We start from the raw sequence: 18,701 nt of genomic DNA on the forward strand, positions 1-18,701 counted from the left end.
AACTTCTTAATTTTTCGGGATAAACCTTTTTTATTTTTTAACGTAATCTCCTTTTAAGCTTACACACTTTGTCCAACGCTGTTCCAGTTTGTTGATCCCTTCCGAATAATATGATTGGTCCAACTGTGCAAAACAGGCATTCGTTTCCGCAATCACCTCCTCGTTTAATGAAATCTCCTTCCCGTTAGCCATTTCTTCGCATTGGGGAATAAGTAATAGTCCGAGGGAGCCAAATCTGAGAATAGAGGGGATAAGGAACGAGTTGAAACCATAACCCCAATTTTGCGGCCATAACTCCGAAGGAGTGAGCTGACGTTGTCGTGATAGAAAAGGACTTTCTTGTGGTTCAATCATGAACGTTTTTCTTGCAGCTTGGTTTTCAAACGGTCCAATAACGATGAATGATATTCACCTGAAATAGTTTTATTTTCTTTTTCATATAGTCGATGAATATTATGCCTTGCGAATCCCAAAAGACAGTCGCCATAATCTTGCCGGAATGGTTTTTGCCTTCTTTGGTGTAGATTCCCGACTGGCAACCCATTATTTGAACTGTTCTTTGGTCTCAGGCGTGTAGTGGTATACCCATGTTTCTGTCGCGTTCGCGGCGTTACTTCCCGTGATCGCGATACTCGGCGGAGCGCTTTCGGAAAAGAAGAACACTGTTTTAGGAAAAACTCGCTCTTTATTAAACCAACGGTACAGAAACGCGTCCAGCCACCGCGAAATCTGGCCGTCAAATCTATAAAACAAGGAGAACGACGCGTTGCCAAGGGCCGATCCTCTATTCAAACTCTTATCGATTGATATTGATTATCTTTTAGCAGCGCCGAACGGAATACCGCACGGCCGCAACACTGCCCCCCTCTTCATAAAATTGTCGTCCCGACAATTCTTCCTCTTTCAAGAACTTCCTCTTAGGAAAAGACTTCTGGGCTCCTGGCGACTTCCTGCCCTACCCTGGGCTGCTGCCTCAGGTTACCGGGCGCCGCTACTTCCAATCCCAGTCTTCTCTACTCTTCAGAAGAATCTTGTTCTTGAAATTCTCGCGCGTTTCACTCTTGACTCTTCGTCTTGAGCTTTGCGTACTTCTCTCTTCTATTTTTCGGGCAAAGTGGGGGTAATCGTCGTGGACCCTTACGTCTTTCTAAAAGACACACTAAGCCCCTGCCTCGGCATTCGCCCATCGTCCCCCGGAAAAACCACGACTCGGAAAACCGGGGGCGAGGCAGACTTCATTTCAGTTTGAAGCACGAGCTTGAAGATCTTGCTTGGAGCTCAGGCTCGAGGATCTCCCCACGACGCTTCTCACGACGGAAGGAAGCTTAAAGAAAAATAAAACAGAACACAGTAACTCAAAACAATTAACAAGAAATAAAAGTAATGTCGAAATTGGAAAACCGGGCCCCGAAAATCTCTACTTAAAATTCTTCAGGATTGCTCTTATAATTCGAGCAATCTTTAACCTCTTTAAAATCAAAATTTCTCCGCTCTTTTAAACAATTCTCCCTAATAATTGTAATAGCCAAAGCCCTTTCTACTGCGGCCCTCAAAGACGTTAACCCTTCTAGCTGCAATGTCTGTTTAACATTCACATCAGACAATGCAACTACAAATTGAGAACAAGCAATTTTGTCACGAACTCCAGGAAAACATTCAGGATAAGCTAATCGAGATAAACACTCGATATCCGAGCCTAATGCAGCTAAATCTTCTCCGAATTTCTGTTTTCGATTCGTAAATTGATAATAATAATTTTGCGAGGATAAATTTTCTCCAAAACGTAGCTCTAAACGCGCGACCAAATTTTCAAATTGAGAGTTCTCAAAATCTGTGCCCCTTTCCAAAATCGCACGCGCTTTTCCTCGGAGACATGATGCTAATACAACAGCCTTTTCCGCGTTTCCCAAATTATTCGCCCGCGCAATTAAATTAAACTGCGTAAGATATTCGCGCAACGGAACACTACCATCGTAAATATCGGGCTTGAGTTTAAAGTCGGAATTAAAATTTGAAAAAGGAAATGACTGACCTGATATCGGACGTTGCGAAATCTCTCCCTGCGGACCGGGCATTGAAAATGTTTCTGTCTCTCGACGAACGCGTTCCTCCCTCAGAGAGCGAAGCTCCTCCAGCGTTAAGCGAAGAATCTCCTCCAAATTCGGAGACGCCTCCGGCCCTTCCGCTCGAGTGCCCTTTTCCTCGCAGAGATCACTCTCCGACTTTTCGCCTCTTCCTGTCCAGTCCCCGTCTCTTCTGTTTGTCGCTCCGCCATTATCTCTTACACACACACACACACACACACACGAATCGAAAAATTCGATCCCGGACGAGCCCCCAAAATTGTCGCGTTCGCGGCGTTACTTCCCGCGATACTCGGCGGAGCGCTTTCGGAAAAGAAGAACACTGTTTTAGGAAAGACTCGCTCTTTATTAAACCAACGGTACAGAAACGCGTCCGGCCACCGCGAAATCTGGCCGTCAAATCTATAAAACAGTCGGAGAACAACGCGTTGCCAAGGGCTGATCCTCTATTCAAACTCTTATCGATTGATATTGATTATCTTTTAGCAGCGCCGAACGGAATACCGCACGGCCGCAACATTTCGTTCACAGTGACGAAACGACGCCTAAAGTCCTATGGATTCCGTTGGAACAGCTGCAAACATTCCTTGGAATACTTCACACGATTTTGTTTTTGGTCAATTGTGAGCAATTGCGGCATCTTGCAGATAACTTTTTCATACCCAAATGTTGATGCAAAATATTATGTATCTGTTCACTCGAGATGCCCACAGTACTAGCAATCTCACGCACCTTTATTCTTCTATCATCCATTACCATCATCCATAACCACCTAACCATCATTGATATCATGGATTTTATCAATGATTTCTGGAGTAATAGCCTCAACAAGGCGTCCAGAACGTTCAGCGTGTACTGTTCTAATTGAAGGTGCAGATTCATCATTCAATGTTTATCAAGCTTCTTTTTAGTCTGCTGAAGTGATTTGCCTTTTATAAAGTAATGCTTGGTCAATACACGAAATTCTATTTCATCCATTTTTTAGAAATCACTTGACTTCCTCGATTCAGACGAACGTCAAATACAGAGAAATAGATCAATCTGGCTAAAATTTGATGTGTGTTGTTCCAAGAGATGCTATTAATTGAAAATAACCTTAATTGAAAATAACCTAGTGGTGCTATTTTTCTGACTTTGCACAGACTTTTCAAACCGCTCTCATATATTACTTGTTTTCTATGCATATATTATGTAAAATAAAAATATTAACTAAAAAATATAAAGTAAAACGTAATTTATTTTTTTGAACAGAAGTGATCTAATGACACTTTTATTACAAAGTACATAGATGTAGCTGATATATACACATACGCATGAATGTATAGTTTTTCTTAATCCATGTTAAAAACATGTAACATCTGAGCAATATTATCTCTTTTATCAAAACTCTCTATCTCTTTCTGCATGTAATTCTTCATTATTTTCTCTATTAATTTCATTTATCATTTCATTTATATTATCTTCAATATCTACATCTAAACTATGCAGATGCAGACATTATGAAGAACGCAACATGCAATAATAGTTTGAGGAATCAAATCTATGCTCATATGATTCATATTTAAATATTTAAGACGTCAAAATTTTGCTTTTAATAAAGCAAAAGCTCGCTCAATTACTTGTCTAGTCTCAACAAGAGACTTATTGAATTGTTTCTACTCCTGAAAACAAAAATATGATTAAGAAAAAAAAATGATAAATTCGAGGGCTTGCTACAATAATGAGATAACTCATATTTTATGAAAATAAAGAAAATAAACTAAAAATACAAGAATATAGATTGCATAATAGCACATTCCAATAGATCAGCGCTCGGAATTAATTGAATATCTCGGTCCGATTTCGAAGGCGATGCCTACAGTTCCCCCACCACCGCTCGAGTCTCAGCGGCTGAGCCGCTGAACGGCTGTGCCTCAGGAGCGTCGTCTTGTGAGAAATATGCTCGTACGCCTTTCGCCTCAAACTGTCACTTAGATATCTTCTTTGCTAAATTATTTTTATTTTTATAAATAAACAAAACATTGTATTTTCTATTATATATTGTGCTTTATTTATGGGTGTTCTTTTTTCAAACTTTTTAATATATCAAATATCTCAAAAAATATAAAAGATATGGAAAAAGCACCGGACGACTCGCGGGTACGCGATCATTGCCATCTTATCAGTCGTTACCGTGATTTCGCGCATTCGAATTGCAATCTAAATTACAAAGACTCGCACTGTATTCCCGTAGTATTTCACAATTTATTTGGTTATAATGCGCATTTCGTTATCATCGAAATAGCTACGGCGTACGAAGGCAGAACACCGATAACAAAAAAAAAATATATTTCATTTACCAAACACGTTAAAGATACCGCCGAGAAGTCAGATTCGCGAAATTGTGTACAATTACGATTCATCGATTCGTACAAATTTTTTATACAAGTCTCAATAAATTGGCATGTTTTTTAAGCAGAAAGAAATTAAAAATTTTACATTCTGAATTTTCCTCGTTATTGAACGAGGATTTTGACTAATAGATGCGTAAAGATGTTTTTCCCTACGAGTAGGTATACTAGACCGTTCTAACTGGGTTCTAACCCAGGGGCTTCGAGCGGGATGCGGGGTAACTCGGAGATGTGGGAATGAAGGAGAGGGGGTAAATTGGTGGACACGGGGAAGGGGAATGCTTTGTCGATGGTCGTTTGGAATGCATTTTTGAGAGGAGGGTGGGAGGATCTTTTTTGTCTAGAAAGAACTGCTAGAAAAGATATTTTTTGTAGAAATTGACGTGGGAAAAGAAAGGAAAAAAAGGTGCCGATAAATGTACGTGTCGCAACGTGTTAATTTCGAACAATCCGTTATCTCGAAAAATCCGTTATTCAATGAAAATATATGTATTACTCGATAAATGGACACTTCTCCTCTCTTAATTTTTTTCTTGTTTTTTTTAATAAATATTGAAACATGCTCATTTCTTTTTGGCTAAGTTCAAGTTCTCACGTAGGAAGCAATAAATTTGGCGGCGACGTGGAAAATGGAAAACTATAAAAAATGAACTAGAAAATGAAATTAATTCAGTAAGAAAAGAAAGAAATATTACCCTTTTTTTATTGATATTATGTACCAATGATAGTATGTACCAATAAATAATATTCTATCATAACCGGAATATTATTTTATTTTAAGATAGGAAATAGGTTTGTTTTGATTGAAATCATATTTTTAAGCGTGAAAACGTTTTTATTCACATTTTTGTTACATCTTCTTTTTTTCATACATATTAAAAACTAAAGCTAACAGTTCGCAATTGATGCCTATCGAAGATATCGCTATCGCGTATCACGTATGGTATTAGGTGTACAAAAAAGTTCTGAGCTTTAGATTTCATACAACCAAAATAACAATTTAAATTTTATATATCTTCCCGCCCTTTTGCGGTTTTAAAGCGTTGACATTTGGCCTTCTAAAACATTTGGTCTGCCATACGGTTTGGCGTTTGATGCATATAACCTCAAAAATCAGTAGTGTTCACGATGGCAATAACAAAAGAGCATATTCGATTTTCCATTCACTTCGCGTTTCATCTGAAGAAAAATGCTACTGAAGTCACTGCAATGATTTGTGCTGCATATGGAGAGAACGCTATAAGTCATACTACATATAAAAGATGGTATCAAAAATTTCGCCAAGGAGATTTCAGTCTTGATGAACTGCGTGTTGGACGCCCTCAAAAGATTGAAACGGACAAATTGCAAGCACTGCTAGATATAAACTCTGCGCAAACTGAAAAGGAACTTGCAGAACAGCTTGGCGTTACGCAACAAACCATTTCCGTACGTTTACATACGATGGGAAAAGTTCAGAAAGAAGGCAGATGGGTTCCGCATGAATTGTCCGAAGACAACAAAAATCCTCGGCGTGACACTGCACTCACTTTGCTTTCAAAGTTCCGGAAAAAAGCTTTTTTGCACAAAATCATCACAGGCGATAAAAAGTGGATTCTTTATGATAACCCTAAACATAGAAAATCATGGGTTGACCCTGGTCAACCTTCAACATCGACGCCAAAGCCCAATATCCACGCCAAGAAGGTTTTGTTCTGTATCTGATGGGATTGGAAAGGTGTGTTGTATTACGAGTTGTTACAATCGGATGAAACAATCACGGCAGACCGCTACCAACAATTGACCAATTTGAGCGATGCATTAGAAGAAAAGAGGCCATTTATGAACGTCGTAAAGTGATCTTGCTTCATGACAATGCTCGACCAGATGTTGCGAAAGCGATTCAGGACCATATCTTTGCGTTAGGCTGGGAACTTCTCCCGCACGCGGCGTATAGCCCAGACATGGCGCCTTCCGATTACTACCTATTCCGGTCGCTGCAGCATCATTTGGCTGATACACATTTCGTAAGATTTGAAGAGATACGAAAATGCATTGATGACTTTATCGCTTCGAAGCCGGTAAGCTTCTATCATCAAGGAATTCGCAAGCTACCCGAAAGATTGCAAAAGGTCGTTGATGCAAACGGGGAATATTTCGCTGATTAATATTTTTTTGTTTATTTTTGAATAAAGATTGAATTTTACAAAAAAAGCTCAGAACTTTTTTGTACACCTAATATTTCCTCGGGATTTGTTATAATAGACGCAATGTTGGAGAATCGCGTATACTTTTCATCGATCGTATCGACGAATCTGTCTAGTTGATTGAACGTTATATCAATACATTCGGCGAGATTAAACATACAGCGTAGCATTGATTCGACCATCATAATGCATACGTTTGAAGATCAAGACGTACGAATGTAACATTGTTCATCATGCAAACTTGGAACCGTTAACGGTTCGACGCTTATAAAATTATCTTTATAATTGTTTCGTAGCAATTTGTAGATATTCCATTGCTCATGGAGTCCTTTCCATGTTTCGAGAAACAGTATCAGCTCCTGTCTTCGATGATCTCCTAGGGCGATCTCCAGCTCGGTGGATCAACATTGAGTCCAATTTCCAGAAACTTGAAGCCGTAGCCGTCAGGTTGTAACGTCTGCTCAGTAAGCGCACCGCGCGAGGCTCCACCGAAATGCTGTATAACAGAAATTAAATACATAATATTGCGTAAGGTTGCAAAAAGAAAAAAAGAAAATGTCAAACTTACGCGTTACGTTCCTTCTTCGTTTCATCGTACAGTGCGCTGCTTCCTTTGGCGGAGTACATTGTGTGTGAATCATTCGTACAAACAAATGATGGAGAAGCGGAGTACGTTGCGTATGATTCGTTCATACAAACGAATGACGGAGGATGATCGCACCCGCGTAAATTTTGACACGGCAGAGCGTTAATCCCCCTTCCCTCTTTTGAAAGAGGAGGAGGATGGAGTGGGCAAAAAATCCCCTCGCAATACTCTATTATGGTAGTATTTCGTGAACAGGCGTGTTATAATGGCCAAGAAAAAGACAAAGGATCGTACAATTGCAGATAGCATATCGAGAACGAGTTTACTGTTATAGTGACCATAAACAGAAAGAAAACAAAGGATTGCATCATTATCAATTAATTGTAAAATTTTTATTTCAATAAAAAATTTAATCAGGCTATAAGAAAATATATAAAGTGCCATTTAAAAAAAAATATGAATAAAAAGTTTCACGCTTAAATCATAAAGCAATTTCTTTGTTATCGATGAGTCAATCGAATGTTACATTGAAAAAAATGTATAAGATCGTTAGAATATTAAGTATCAACATAATAGCGGGGAAAAGGAATAAAAGAAAACATATTATATATATATATATATATATATATATATATATATATATATTTATTTAAGGTTATCTGTCCAACAATTAAACAATTTAAATACATTTTGTAACGCGCAATTAGTATAATGATATCCACATCGTATAGAATTATCATCTAGATTATTCAAAGAATCTATATCTTCGTAATCCGCATCCAGAGTCTCGATGTATGTGCGCTCTCACTCATCATCCAGAAGCAAGATCCGCAATCATTTTCATTTGTCGTGTCCCTTGACATATATGACAGCATCGTCATCGTCGTCGTCGTCGTCATCTTCTTTCATATCATGCACAGCTTTCGTAATCAAACTCTTAGTTTCGCTGTACGGAATCGTTCCATCGCAGTCTATGGTGATGACGTATCACCCAGCATGCGCGAGACTTGTCGGCACTTGCCAGGAAATGCCACGATATAGGGCTTGCGAAAATGTAATGAGAGAGAATGGTCCGTTCTTTGAGAGCAGCAAACTCTTTTACAACAAACTGTCCTTCAACGAGGAAACCTTGCAGGTCTACGAACGTTGGCACAGATATGACTGTTGTCGAGAAGAAGACTGCGGTCGATTTCGATGTATTGTAGATTTTATTATCTCTCTATCTCATATAGCAGCGATGCTCTTAGGTGAGTTTGCGTACAACATTGATCAACATTGGTCATTGGTATTGAACTACGCGATCGTGTATAATGAGACAGTACGCGTGGTGGTATTCATCGGTACGTTCTCCTTAGTCTCAAATTCCAATCTCACGTCCACGGTTGCACTCTTGACCGATTAATTTTGTCGAGAACAATCGATGATTATGAATGGACCGTTACGTAGAAAAGACGTGAAGGTAAACTTGGCTCGAGATACTCGTATTCGTAGTAGCCCTTGCAAAAACGCGCGTACATTTCGTACAACACAGGCCATCTATTTTTGTCGAAATCCAGATTCATATCGTCGTACGGATAACATTCTGAGTTCAGATAGAGTTTCAGTTGGTCACGTTGCAGTCGTCGAATCGGCTCGTGTCTTGGGCCATGACGTTCTTTCGGCCTGTTTGCAAAGCGAAGATGACATATCGCGGCTTCTCGAACTGAGTAGCGATCTTGATGGCCCACGAATGCTTGTACGCTGTAACAGTGGAAACTCGTACAGATCTCATGAGCGAAAAGCCATGCTCAAGTATCGTCCGCTCTCCAAAGTGCGCAGCATCGATAGTTTTGTTATCTCGTTCAATAACACGTGCGGCATTCATTGTATCTTGAATAAGTCGATCACGGGATCCAACGCCGAATTTCCCATAAGGCAATTGTTGTCGTTGTGCGATTGTATTAAGATCAACTCTTGACGAGCGTTGATTATCACGCGTCTGTAATCCTCGCAGAATCCCAAATGCGTAGAAAGGTACGCAAAAGTTAAAATATCCATCCGCGTTAGTACGCACCTCCCAGCCAGCATTTCTCAGAGTCATCACGCTCAGAATCATCACGCTTCTGTCGGATGATTTACGTAGTATTTGAGCTAGTTATGCCCACGTTTCTGTTACGATCAATTTCCACACCATCGAGCTCGTATCGAATCTCATCGAATATGAAAGTAATAATACTAGGCCGGTTCTAACCCAGGAGCTCCGAGCGGGGTGCGGGTGTGCGGGGTAACTCGGGGACGCGGGGGTAAAGGAGAGGGGGTAACTGGTAGGCACGGGGAAGGGGGAATGCTTTGTCGACGATCCTTTGGAATGTACTTTTGAGGGGGAAGGGGGGGGGAGGGGGTCTTTTTTTTTTGTCTAGGAAGACCTGCTAGAAAAGATATTTTTTTGTAGAAATTGACATAGGAAAAAAAAAGCGCTGATATTCGGGCTGCTATGTATTTAAACAAATTGCTATTTGGGAGATTTATAATGACGTCCCGAATTAGAAAAATATTGACGACTGTACGTGTCACAGCATGTTAAGAGAAGCGCCAATAATCCGGCTGCTATAAATAAATAAATGTACATGTTGCAACGAGTTAATTTCGAACAATCTCGAAAAATCCGTTATTTAATGAAAATAATGTACCTAAACAAATTCGAAAGATTTATAATGATGTCCCGATATAGAAAAAAAATATCATTGACGATTGTATGTGTCGCAGCATAGTAAGAGAAGCGCCAATAATCCGGCTGCTATAAACAAATGTACACGTTGCAACGAGTTAATTTCGAACAATCTCGAAAAATCCGTTATTTAATGAAAATAATGTACCTAAACAAATTCGAAAGATTTATAATGATGTCCCGATTTAGAAAAAATAGCATTGACAATTGTACGTGTTACAGCATGGTAAGAGAAGCGCCAATAATTCGGCTGCTAAACAAATGTATATGTTGTAACGAGTTAATTTCGAACAATCTCGAAAAAATTCATTATTCAATAAAAATAAGTCGGTAAATGGACACTTCTTCTCTCTTAATTTTTTCCTAATAATAAATATTGAAACATGTTCGTTCCTGTTTGGTCAAGTCCAAGTTTTCACGTAAGAGCCAAATAAATTTTGACAGTGACATGGAACGGAAACTATAAAACTGAATACGATTTTTTATAGATGTTACACCGATAAATAATATTCCATCATAAATATCAAGTTTCTTTCTTTTTATGTTGAAAAAAATTATTCCAGATATCGATTAATATTATTCCAACTGTTACTTTCAAGTTATGCTGTCTTTAAAAAAAAAAAGTCATCAAATCTTTTCTATCGAATCTTCTTATCGGAGAAAAATTGGAGATAAAAAAAAACGGGAAAACTTGGACTGCTACAAAAAAATCAAAATTGTGATTCGGAAAACTTATGACCATGCTTCGAGTTCGACAAAGAGACAATGAAATTATAGATGATATATATAGTAGATCCTTGGGCACACAGAATCACAGTAGATCTCGGAAGTCTCAAAACGAATATCGATCGCGATACTGTGTAAGAAAAATAGTGAATATGAATAACGTATTAAATATAGAAAATGTGTTTAATATAAACATGGAGAATCTCAGGAATATAGTGGACGAAGAGTTTGGAGATGAACTAGAAATGGAAATTAATAATATTGACAATATTAATATTGACATTGAAGACGAAGAATATGCGTTGTCTGACGACAGTGACTACATAAGTGATCAGAGTGACGAGCTAACGGATTATGCAGAAAAAATTGTTACGCATTCGGAACTCCTTGCGTTGAATAATAATAAAAAGTATTGTTCAATACAATTTTATTATTCAACGGGTGGTGCACTAACTCTGTGTGCCGAATGCATGGTTCGTCTGGCGGACACTGATATTGGAGTATTGTATGCTGTTAGGAAGCACGAGATAGATACTCTCAATGCGCTAAACAGCCGATTTTGCTCCAATTGCCAATAGTCCGTCTGTATGATAATGCCATGCAATATGTGCCCAATTTGCACCGCGTAAAAAAAAAAAAAAAAAAAAAGACGATATTGTGGACAAATCACGTGCAAGTGCAAGTGCTTCGTGGGACGCAATATAAAAAAAAAATGGAACATCTCGAGCGAGTGGAACGCGAGCTGCTAGAACAATGCAGCCAGGTCGCTACTTTGGTGGAGTGTTTCGCGTGGCTGCAACAATGCGATGAGTGTATCGAACAACTCGAAGAACTTAGTCGTGTTAAGCGTCCTCGACTCACCGTTGCAAATAGACAATCTGTGGTGGCGAGGATCGCACGACTCGCGGGTGCAAAGGTACAATTAGAAAGACGTTTCGTGCACGTTGGTGGCGAGTACGCGAGCACCAGTAGAGACAATGGATCTCTCGTTTGGCGCGAGATTGATACGGCGTTTGAAAGCCGTATATTGACTGGTGCGGTGATCAACGTGAACTATATCGAGCCGCGACGATTTTTGGAAGATGCCGGTGATGTAGTGCTCGAACGAGTGCGAGACATTATAGAAAGACACGATAATGTAAAAGTGAACACCGCGTTCAACGGCGAGTTTGTGACGGGCGATAAACGCGCCAATAAAAGTATAAACACTAAGAATAGTGAACTCTTTCGAGTGTCAAATGTGGATGAGTGGTACGAGCAGCACGTCATTGAACCTACGTTGGCATCGCTCGAAGAATTTCAAGAACGCGACAGTGGATGGGCGCTATCACGTATATTAAATTTAACAATTAATGTTAATAAATATAATCCCATGCACGCGGGGTGTTACATCGAGTTACCGCGGGAAATTATGTTAAAGAGAGCGGTAATTAACGTGCAGTCAACGGATAATGCGTGTTTCGCATGGTCAGTGGTCGCGGCCTTGCATCCGGTCGAAAGGCATACAAATCGGGAATCATCGTATCCACATTATACGACGGTGTTAAATTTCCAAGACATTACGTTTCCGATGACGTTGAATCAAATTAAAAAGTTCGAACATCTCAACGAAATCTCTATCAACGTCTACGGTATCAAGGAAAAGGAGATTCTCCCAATACATCTGACACCAAAGAAAATGGAGAAACATGCAAATTTGTTGTACATGCAGGATCCGCGCGACGATAATGGACACTTCGCGTACATCAAAAACTTATGCCGTCTTGTGAGCTCGCAACTAAGTAAAAAAGAACACAAGAAATACTTTTGTGATCGGTACGTATGCACATTTTTTTAACAAAATATGTAAAATATTTTATAATTGTTAATTTAAATGCTAAAAATACTAAAAAATTATGTTTTCCGTTTGCAGATGTTTACATTATTTTCAGTCATCTGAGAAATTGGAATCGCATACGGTGGATTGCGAACGGATGAACGATTGCGCCATCCGACTGCCGAATGAGGACGACAAGTGGCTCGACTTCAAAAACTACTGCAACAAAGAACGACTTCCATTCATCGTCTACGCAGATCTTGAGTGCATACTGCGAAGGATGGAGCCGCAAAGAGAAAACACGTCGTACACATATCAACAGCAACACAAGGTATTTAGCGTAGGATATTATGTGCGATGCTCGTACGACAATGCGTTATCGAAGTATCAATTTCGTCGCGGCGAAGACTGCGTTGCATGGTTCGTTCAACAACTCGAAAATTTGGCGCATCAAATAAAAATTTTGTTATCCGCGAATGTCCCTATGGAAACATTATCGAGAGATCAGTGGGAGACATACCGTAGCGCAACGCGTTGTCACATTTGTGAGAAATCATTTGCGTCGGACGACACGCGGGTACGTAATCATTGCCACCTTACCGGTCGTTACCGCGGACCCGCACATTCGAATTGCAATCTAAACTATAAAAAATCATATTGCATTCCTGTAGTCTTTCACAATTTATCCGGTTATGACGCGCACTTTGTTATCACAGAAATAGCTACGGCGTACGAAGGCAAAATTGACGTGCTGCCGATAACAAAGGAAAAATACATTTCATTCACTAAACATGTCAAAGATAGATCAGATTCGCAAAATTGTGTACAATTACGATTCATCGATTCGTACAAATTTTTGAGTACCAGTCTCGATAAATTGACATCTTTTTTAAGTAGAGAGAAATTGAAAATTTTACATTCCGAATTTTCCACGTTATCGAACGAGGATTTTGATTTGTTGACGCGTAAAGGTGTCTTTCCTTATGAATATGTGGATCATGCGGACAAGCTGCAGGACACGCGCCTACCATTGCGCGAATCATTTTATAGTTCGTTAACCGGTAACACAGTGTCGGAGAATGATTACGCGCACGCGAACATCTGGCAGCGGTTCTCTATTGAAACCTTAGGCGAATATAGCGATCTATATTTGAAGACTGATGTCTTGTTATTGGCCGACATTTTTGAAAATTTCCGTGAAAATTGTATCAAAAGTTACAGTCTCGATCCCGCTCATTACTACACATTGCCAGGTTTCACGTGGGACGCCATGCTGAAACATACGCGTGTAAAATTTGAGTTGCTCACCGACATCGATATGGTTATGTTTATCGAGCGCGGTATACGCGGCGGCCTCAGTCAATGTTTCAACAGATACACGCAGGCCAATAACAAGTACATGCGTTCGTACGACCCGTCGAAACCGTCGTCGTATTTGATGTACTACGACGTGAACAATTTATACGGATGGGCGATGTGTCAACCGCTGCCCTATGCCAAATTTCGATGGGTTGAAGACATCGCGAACTTTGATGTGAGCGCGATCGCTCCGGATTCGCCTACGGGTTATATTCTCGAGGTCGATCTCGAGTATCCGCATCATCTGCACGATCGACACATCGACTTACCTTTCTGTCCGACGCGCGATAAACCACCCTGCACGCGACAGAATAAACTTCTCGCGACGCTATATGACAAAAAGCGATATGTCATCCACTATCGTAACCTGCAGCAATGTACGCGCCACGGTCTTCGTATCGCAAAGATACACCGCGTACTACAATTCGCTCAATCCACCTGGCTCCGCGATTACATCGAACTTAATACACAGCTTAGAATGTGCGCGAAAAACGATTTCGAAAAAAATTTATACAAATTAATGAACAACGTGGTATTTGGTAAAACGATGGATAATGTCCGGAATCACGTGGATGTAAAATTGATAACGAAATGGGACGGACAATACGGTGCGGAGGCAATGATCGCGAAACCAAATTTCCACAGCCGCAGCGTCTTTGCGGAAAATTTAATCGCCGTCGAACTGCGTAAACTCGAGGTAAAATTCAACAAGCCGATTTATGTGGGTATGTGTATACTCGATATATCAAAAATCTGCTTGTATGAATTTCACCACGAATATATGTTACCGCTGTATCGCGACAAATGTAAAATCATGTACACCGACACAGACAGTCTTGTATATCACATTGAATGTGATGATGTGTACGAGACGATGAAACGCGATATCGCTAGATTCGATACGAGCGATTATCCGGCGGACAACGCATATATGGTATGTCTCTCGTGAATAAAAAAGTACCCGGCCTAATGAAGGACGAAAATAACGGTGCGATTATGACGGAATTTGTTGGACTCAGAGCGAAAATGTATGCGATGAGAGTGGATGGTAAAAAGGACACCAAAAAGGCGAAAGGTGTAAAAAATAACGTCGTAGCGCTAACAATAACGTTCGATGATTATACACGGTGTTTGAATGAAGAGATCGAAATGACTCGTCGCCAGTCATGTATAAGATCCAAGTTACACCAAGTATATACGATATCCGAATAAAAAATTGCTCTGAGTCCATACGATGACAAACGATACATCATACCGGATTCGACGGAAACGTTACCATGGGGACATTGGCGAATACCTTTGTAATATACATGTATTTTTTATATATAGTTTTATACATATATATGTACATATGTACGTATTTCTTATAGTTTATATATACATATGTACATATGTACGTATGTAATGTACAGTATGTAATGTACATATATATATATGTATTTATGTACGTGTGTACGTATGTATATACATACTTGTAGTTTATGTACATATGTACGTATGTATTTATGTATGTACATATGTACGTATGTATTTATGTACATATGTACATATGTACGTATGTACATATGTACGTATGTACATATGTACAGTATGTACGTACATATATATGTACGTATGCACATACATATGTACGTATGTATGTACATATGTACGTATGTATGTATTTATGTACATATGTACGTATGTATTTATGTACGTATGTATATACATACTTGTAGTTTATGCACATATGTACGTATGCATATACATATGTATGTATTTCTTATAGTTTATATGTACTTGTAGTTTATATGTACTTGTAGTTTATATGTACGTATTTCCCGTAGTTTTATACATTTTATACATTTTATATCTTAAGTTCATCGTAGTTAGTCCATCAGTATAGTTTCTTTATGAAAATGTAATGGAAGAAAAAATAAGACTTGTTGTATATATTTTTATATAAATATTTTTTTTTTATATAAATATTTTTATATTTGTTTACAATAAATGAATTAAATCACATTATTTTTGTGTATCCAAGAATTGTGTGACCCATCAAATCCCAGCCACTTGACGTAAATCTTATCTCCTTTCCTACGGTACTTTCTCCACGAGATACACGTCCGGATGAGTCGCGCGATGCAACTCGTGCTCGTAGAACGCTCCAGCAACGAATTCTCCGCGATAGTCTTCGAGTAGATAGGTTACGGGATTAGTACGCTGCACTTTAACGATCTTAAACACCTCGGTGGTCCAATTTGGCGTGTAACCTTTTTCGAAAACTGTCTTGTACTTGCTCACGCGTACCGATTCGCCTACTTTGAATTTTGCTGGACCTGCGATCTTTATCGCGCTGTACACCGTGCCCAAGAGTTTTTTAGCGATCGCGGGAGTTACGTCAATGGGTCGCATGCCAATAGTGCGATGTTTGCGCGCGTTGTAATCTAACACGAGACGTGGCAGCGCGTCGACCCACTTGTAAGTACCATTAAGTGTAAACATCTTCCACATGTCGTTTTTAAGTGTGCGATTGAACCGTTCGACGATCGATGCCTTCAATATCGAATACGTGGAATAATGATTAACGCTATGTTTTTTCAAGAGTTTCTGCACATCGGCGTTGTAAAACTCCTTCCCCATATCCGTTTGCAAATTTCTCGGGCATCTTCCGCTCTCTCGAATTATCTCGGCGATAGCGTTAGCCGTCTCGCTTCCGATTTTGCTCTTAAGCGGTACAGCCCAGGCATATTTGCTCAACGCATCGATAACGGTGAGTATGTAATGATGACCTCTGTTGAAATTCGAATATGGACGCATCTCGACGATGTCAGCTTGCCACAGATCGTCGTATCCTCGAATTATGACACGTCTTCGTGGAAAATTTTTTCTGGCTGGAGCGTGCAATTCTTCGACGAGTCGTCGCCTTACGGAGTTAATATTTTTTTCACGTCCATCAGATTTTGACGATCTCATGTTTCGACGATGTTTGATATTAATGCGTGTAAATAAGATATATTACAATTAAAGTTTTTTTTCCTCACTGACGTCAATCAACTGGCTCGTTTCATCGACACGCGATTTAATTTATAATACTGCCGGCTTCGCGAAGTTCCTCGATGATCGACAGCATCTCGTTGTCGTGAGCGTTGTGACCAGCTCGGTGCGAAGCGTCGAGTAATCGAAGTCGATCCACCAGTTCGTTGGGATCGTCCCAATGCACGTAATCGATCTTGTTGCCATTTAACTTCATGGTGGATGGTATATTATTCATGCTTGCACCCTTTTTACTGCTTCTTTTATATGTAGATACGAGCGGAGCAATGATATTAATGTACTTGTATCCCTTGTTGCCCATGATGGGATTATGGGCGCTGTGACCACGTCTATGAGCATTCGTTGTTAATAGTATATTTTTATACGTTTGTTTGTCATCTTCGGTAAATATAGCTTCATCGGGAAGTCTCTTGAAGATCAATTCGTATAATCCTGGTGTACCATTGTATCTCACATTGTCTATGATTATGGAGTCATTTTTGTCAACGTCAAACTTTTTGTCACCGAGCATTGTACCACTTTTGTCGAAATAGATACCGTACACATTATCGATCGCTTTATCTATGTCGTCACCGAGAAGAAGGCCCACGTACTTTCGTCCCAATGGTCCTAGCTGACCATGAAGCGTCTCACGACTTCCATGCGTTTGCAGATTCTGTTTGATGGTTGTTTCGAGTGATGGTTCACTAACGTCTTTTGTTTCAAAAATATTTTCATTTCGCACGAATAGCGGTATTTTCGGTAGTTCTTTTGATGGTTCTATTGATGTAGAATCGAACGTGAATGAATCTGACGTAGTATTCAATTGTTTTGTACGCTTTTTAGATTGCGGCGATAATTTCAACCATCCAACATCCGTCCAATACGAATCCCTGTTAGTAGTAGTAGTAGTAGTAGTAGTATCGTCATCGTCATCGCTGTCTTCACGTTTCTTTTTTTTCTTAATACTGATATCCTTTGCAACATTGGCTACTTTTTTAATTGGATGTGTTTCCTCAACAATCTGTTTTAGAGGTTCGACGATGGGTTTGAAGCGTCTCTCCAACGCTACATCTTCATCTATTTTACCAGTTTTCAAAGCGCGATATTTTTTGCGAATCGAATCGCTCGTTTTCGCAATCTGTTTTGCTATTTTCTTGCGATCTTTGATGTTATTCATGTTGTCTAATTGACGTATCAACATCGACTATCCACATTATGGTACCGCGAACATGTTAAATTCTTTTCTGTACCGCCCGTTGACAAGCGGACTGTCTTTGTCTATCACTAGGAATCCGTACTCGCGCCGCCAACAATCGCGACATAACGCACAGAATTCATCATACGACATGTCAGTATTCACATGATCGTTGTAAACATGTTTCAAGTTGGTATCATCCTGTTTAAATAAAATCAGCAAGTTCGCATTGTCGCGTATCAGATGTTTAGGTATCTTCGCATACGTCTGACAGAGATAGAAGCAGTCGACGTTCGAATGGCGACCCATCGAGAAATACTCTCTCATCACATCTTGCTTATCACATGCAATGTCGTCGAAGACGAAGATCGAATTGGGACGTCCCTCGCTCGGTGGGATGACGTCACTGTTGTTGGAAAACGTAAAATAGCCGATTTCGTCGATCGATGCCAACAAAGTTTCGAGATATCGATATTTTGGTTGTTGCAATGACTTTGAATACACGTACACGTTCTCGAAACGTACATCGTGCGGACTCTCGAGCAAACTTATGAGAACGTTGGTTTTACCGCAATTCGATGGACCGCAAATAATGGCGCGTATAGTACTCGGTAGTATTTCATCATGCTTGCGC

At 39.7% G+C, this 18,701-nt stretch overlaps 4 protein-coding genes across 5 annotated transcripts in view; 3 read left to right on the top strand and 1 right to left on the bottom strand.

The window, feature by feature from the left end:
• The window catches only part of LOC105433428 (galectin-8), a 420,969-nt gene that overhangs the window by 58,288 nt on the left and 343,980 nt on the right, over positions 1–18,701 (top strand). The gene's annotated exons all lie outside the window — the stretch shown is intronic.
• Positions 11,278–12,516, top strand: LOC148936028 (uncharacterized). The gene has a single exon (XM_089079480.1). It carries the CDS (start codon positions 11,278–11,280, stop codon positions 12,514–12,516), a length of 1,239 nt encoding a protein of 412 aa, XP_088935606.1.
• On the top strand, positions 12,575–15,303 carry LOC148936029 (uncharacterized). The gene is given in 2 exon segments (XM_089079479.1): positions 12,575–14,782; positions 14,785–15,303. Coding segments are annotated over 2 exon segments (2,583 nt in total). The 3' UTR covers positions 15,160–15,303.
• LOC148936030 (uncharacterized) lies at positions 16,916–18,073 on the bottom strand. The gene has a single exon (XM_089079158.1). It carries the CDS (start codon positions 18,071–18,073, stop codon positions 16,916–16,918), a length of 1,158 nt encoding a protein of 385 aa, XP_088935284.1.

The sequence above is a fragment of the Pogonomyrmex barbatus genome, unplaced genomic scaffold (assembly GCF_055798465.1).
Source record: "Pogonomyrmex barbatus isolate J1 unplaced genomic scaffold, ASM5579846v1 scaffold3, whole genome shotgun sequence".
Taxonomy (NCBI): Eukaryota; Metazoa; Arthropoda; class Insecta; order Hymenoptera; family Formicidae; genus Pogonomyrmex; species Pogonomyrmex barbatus.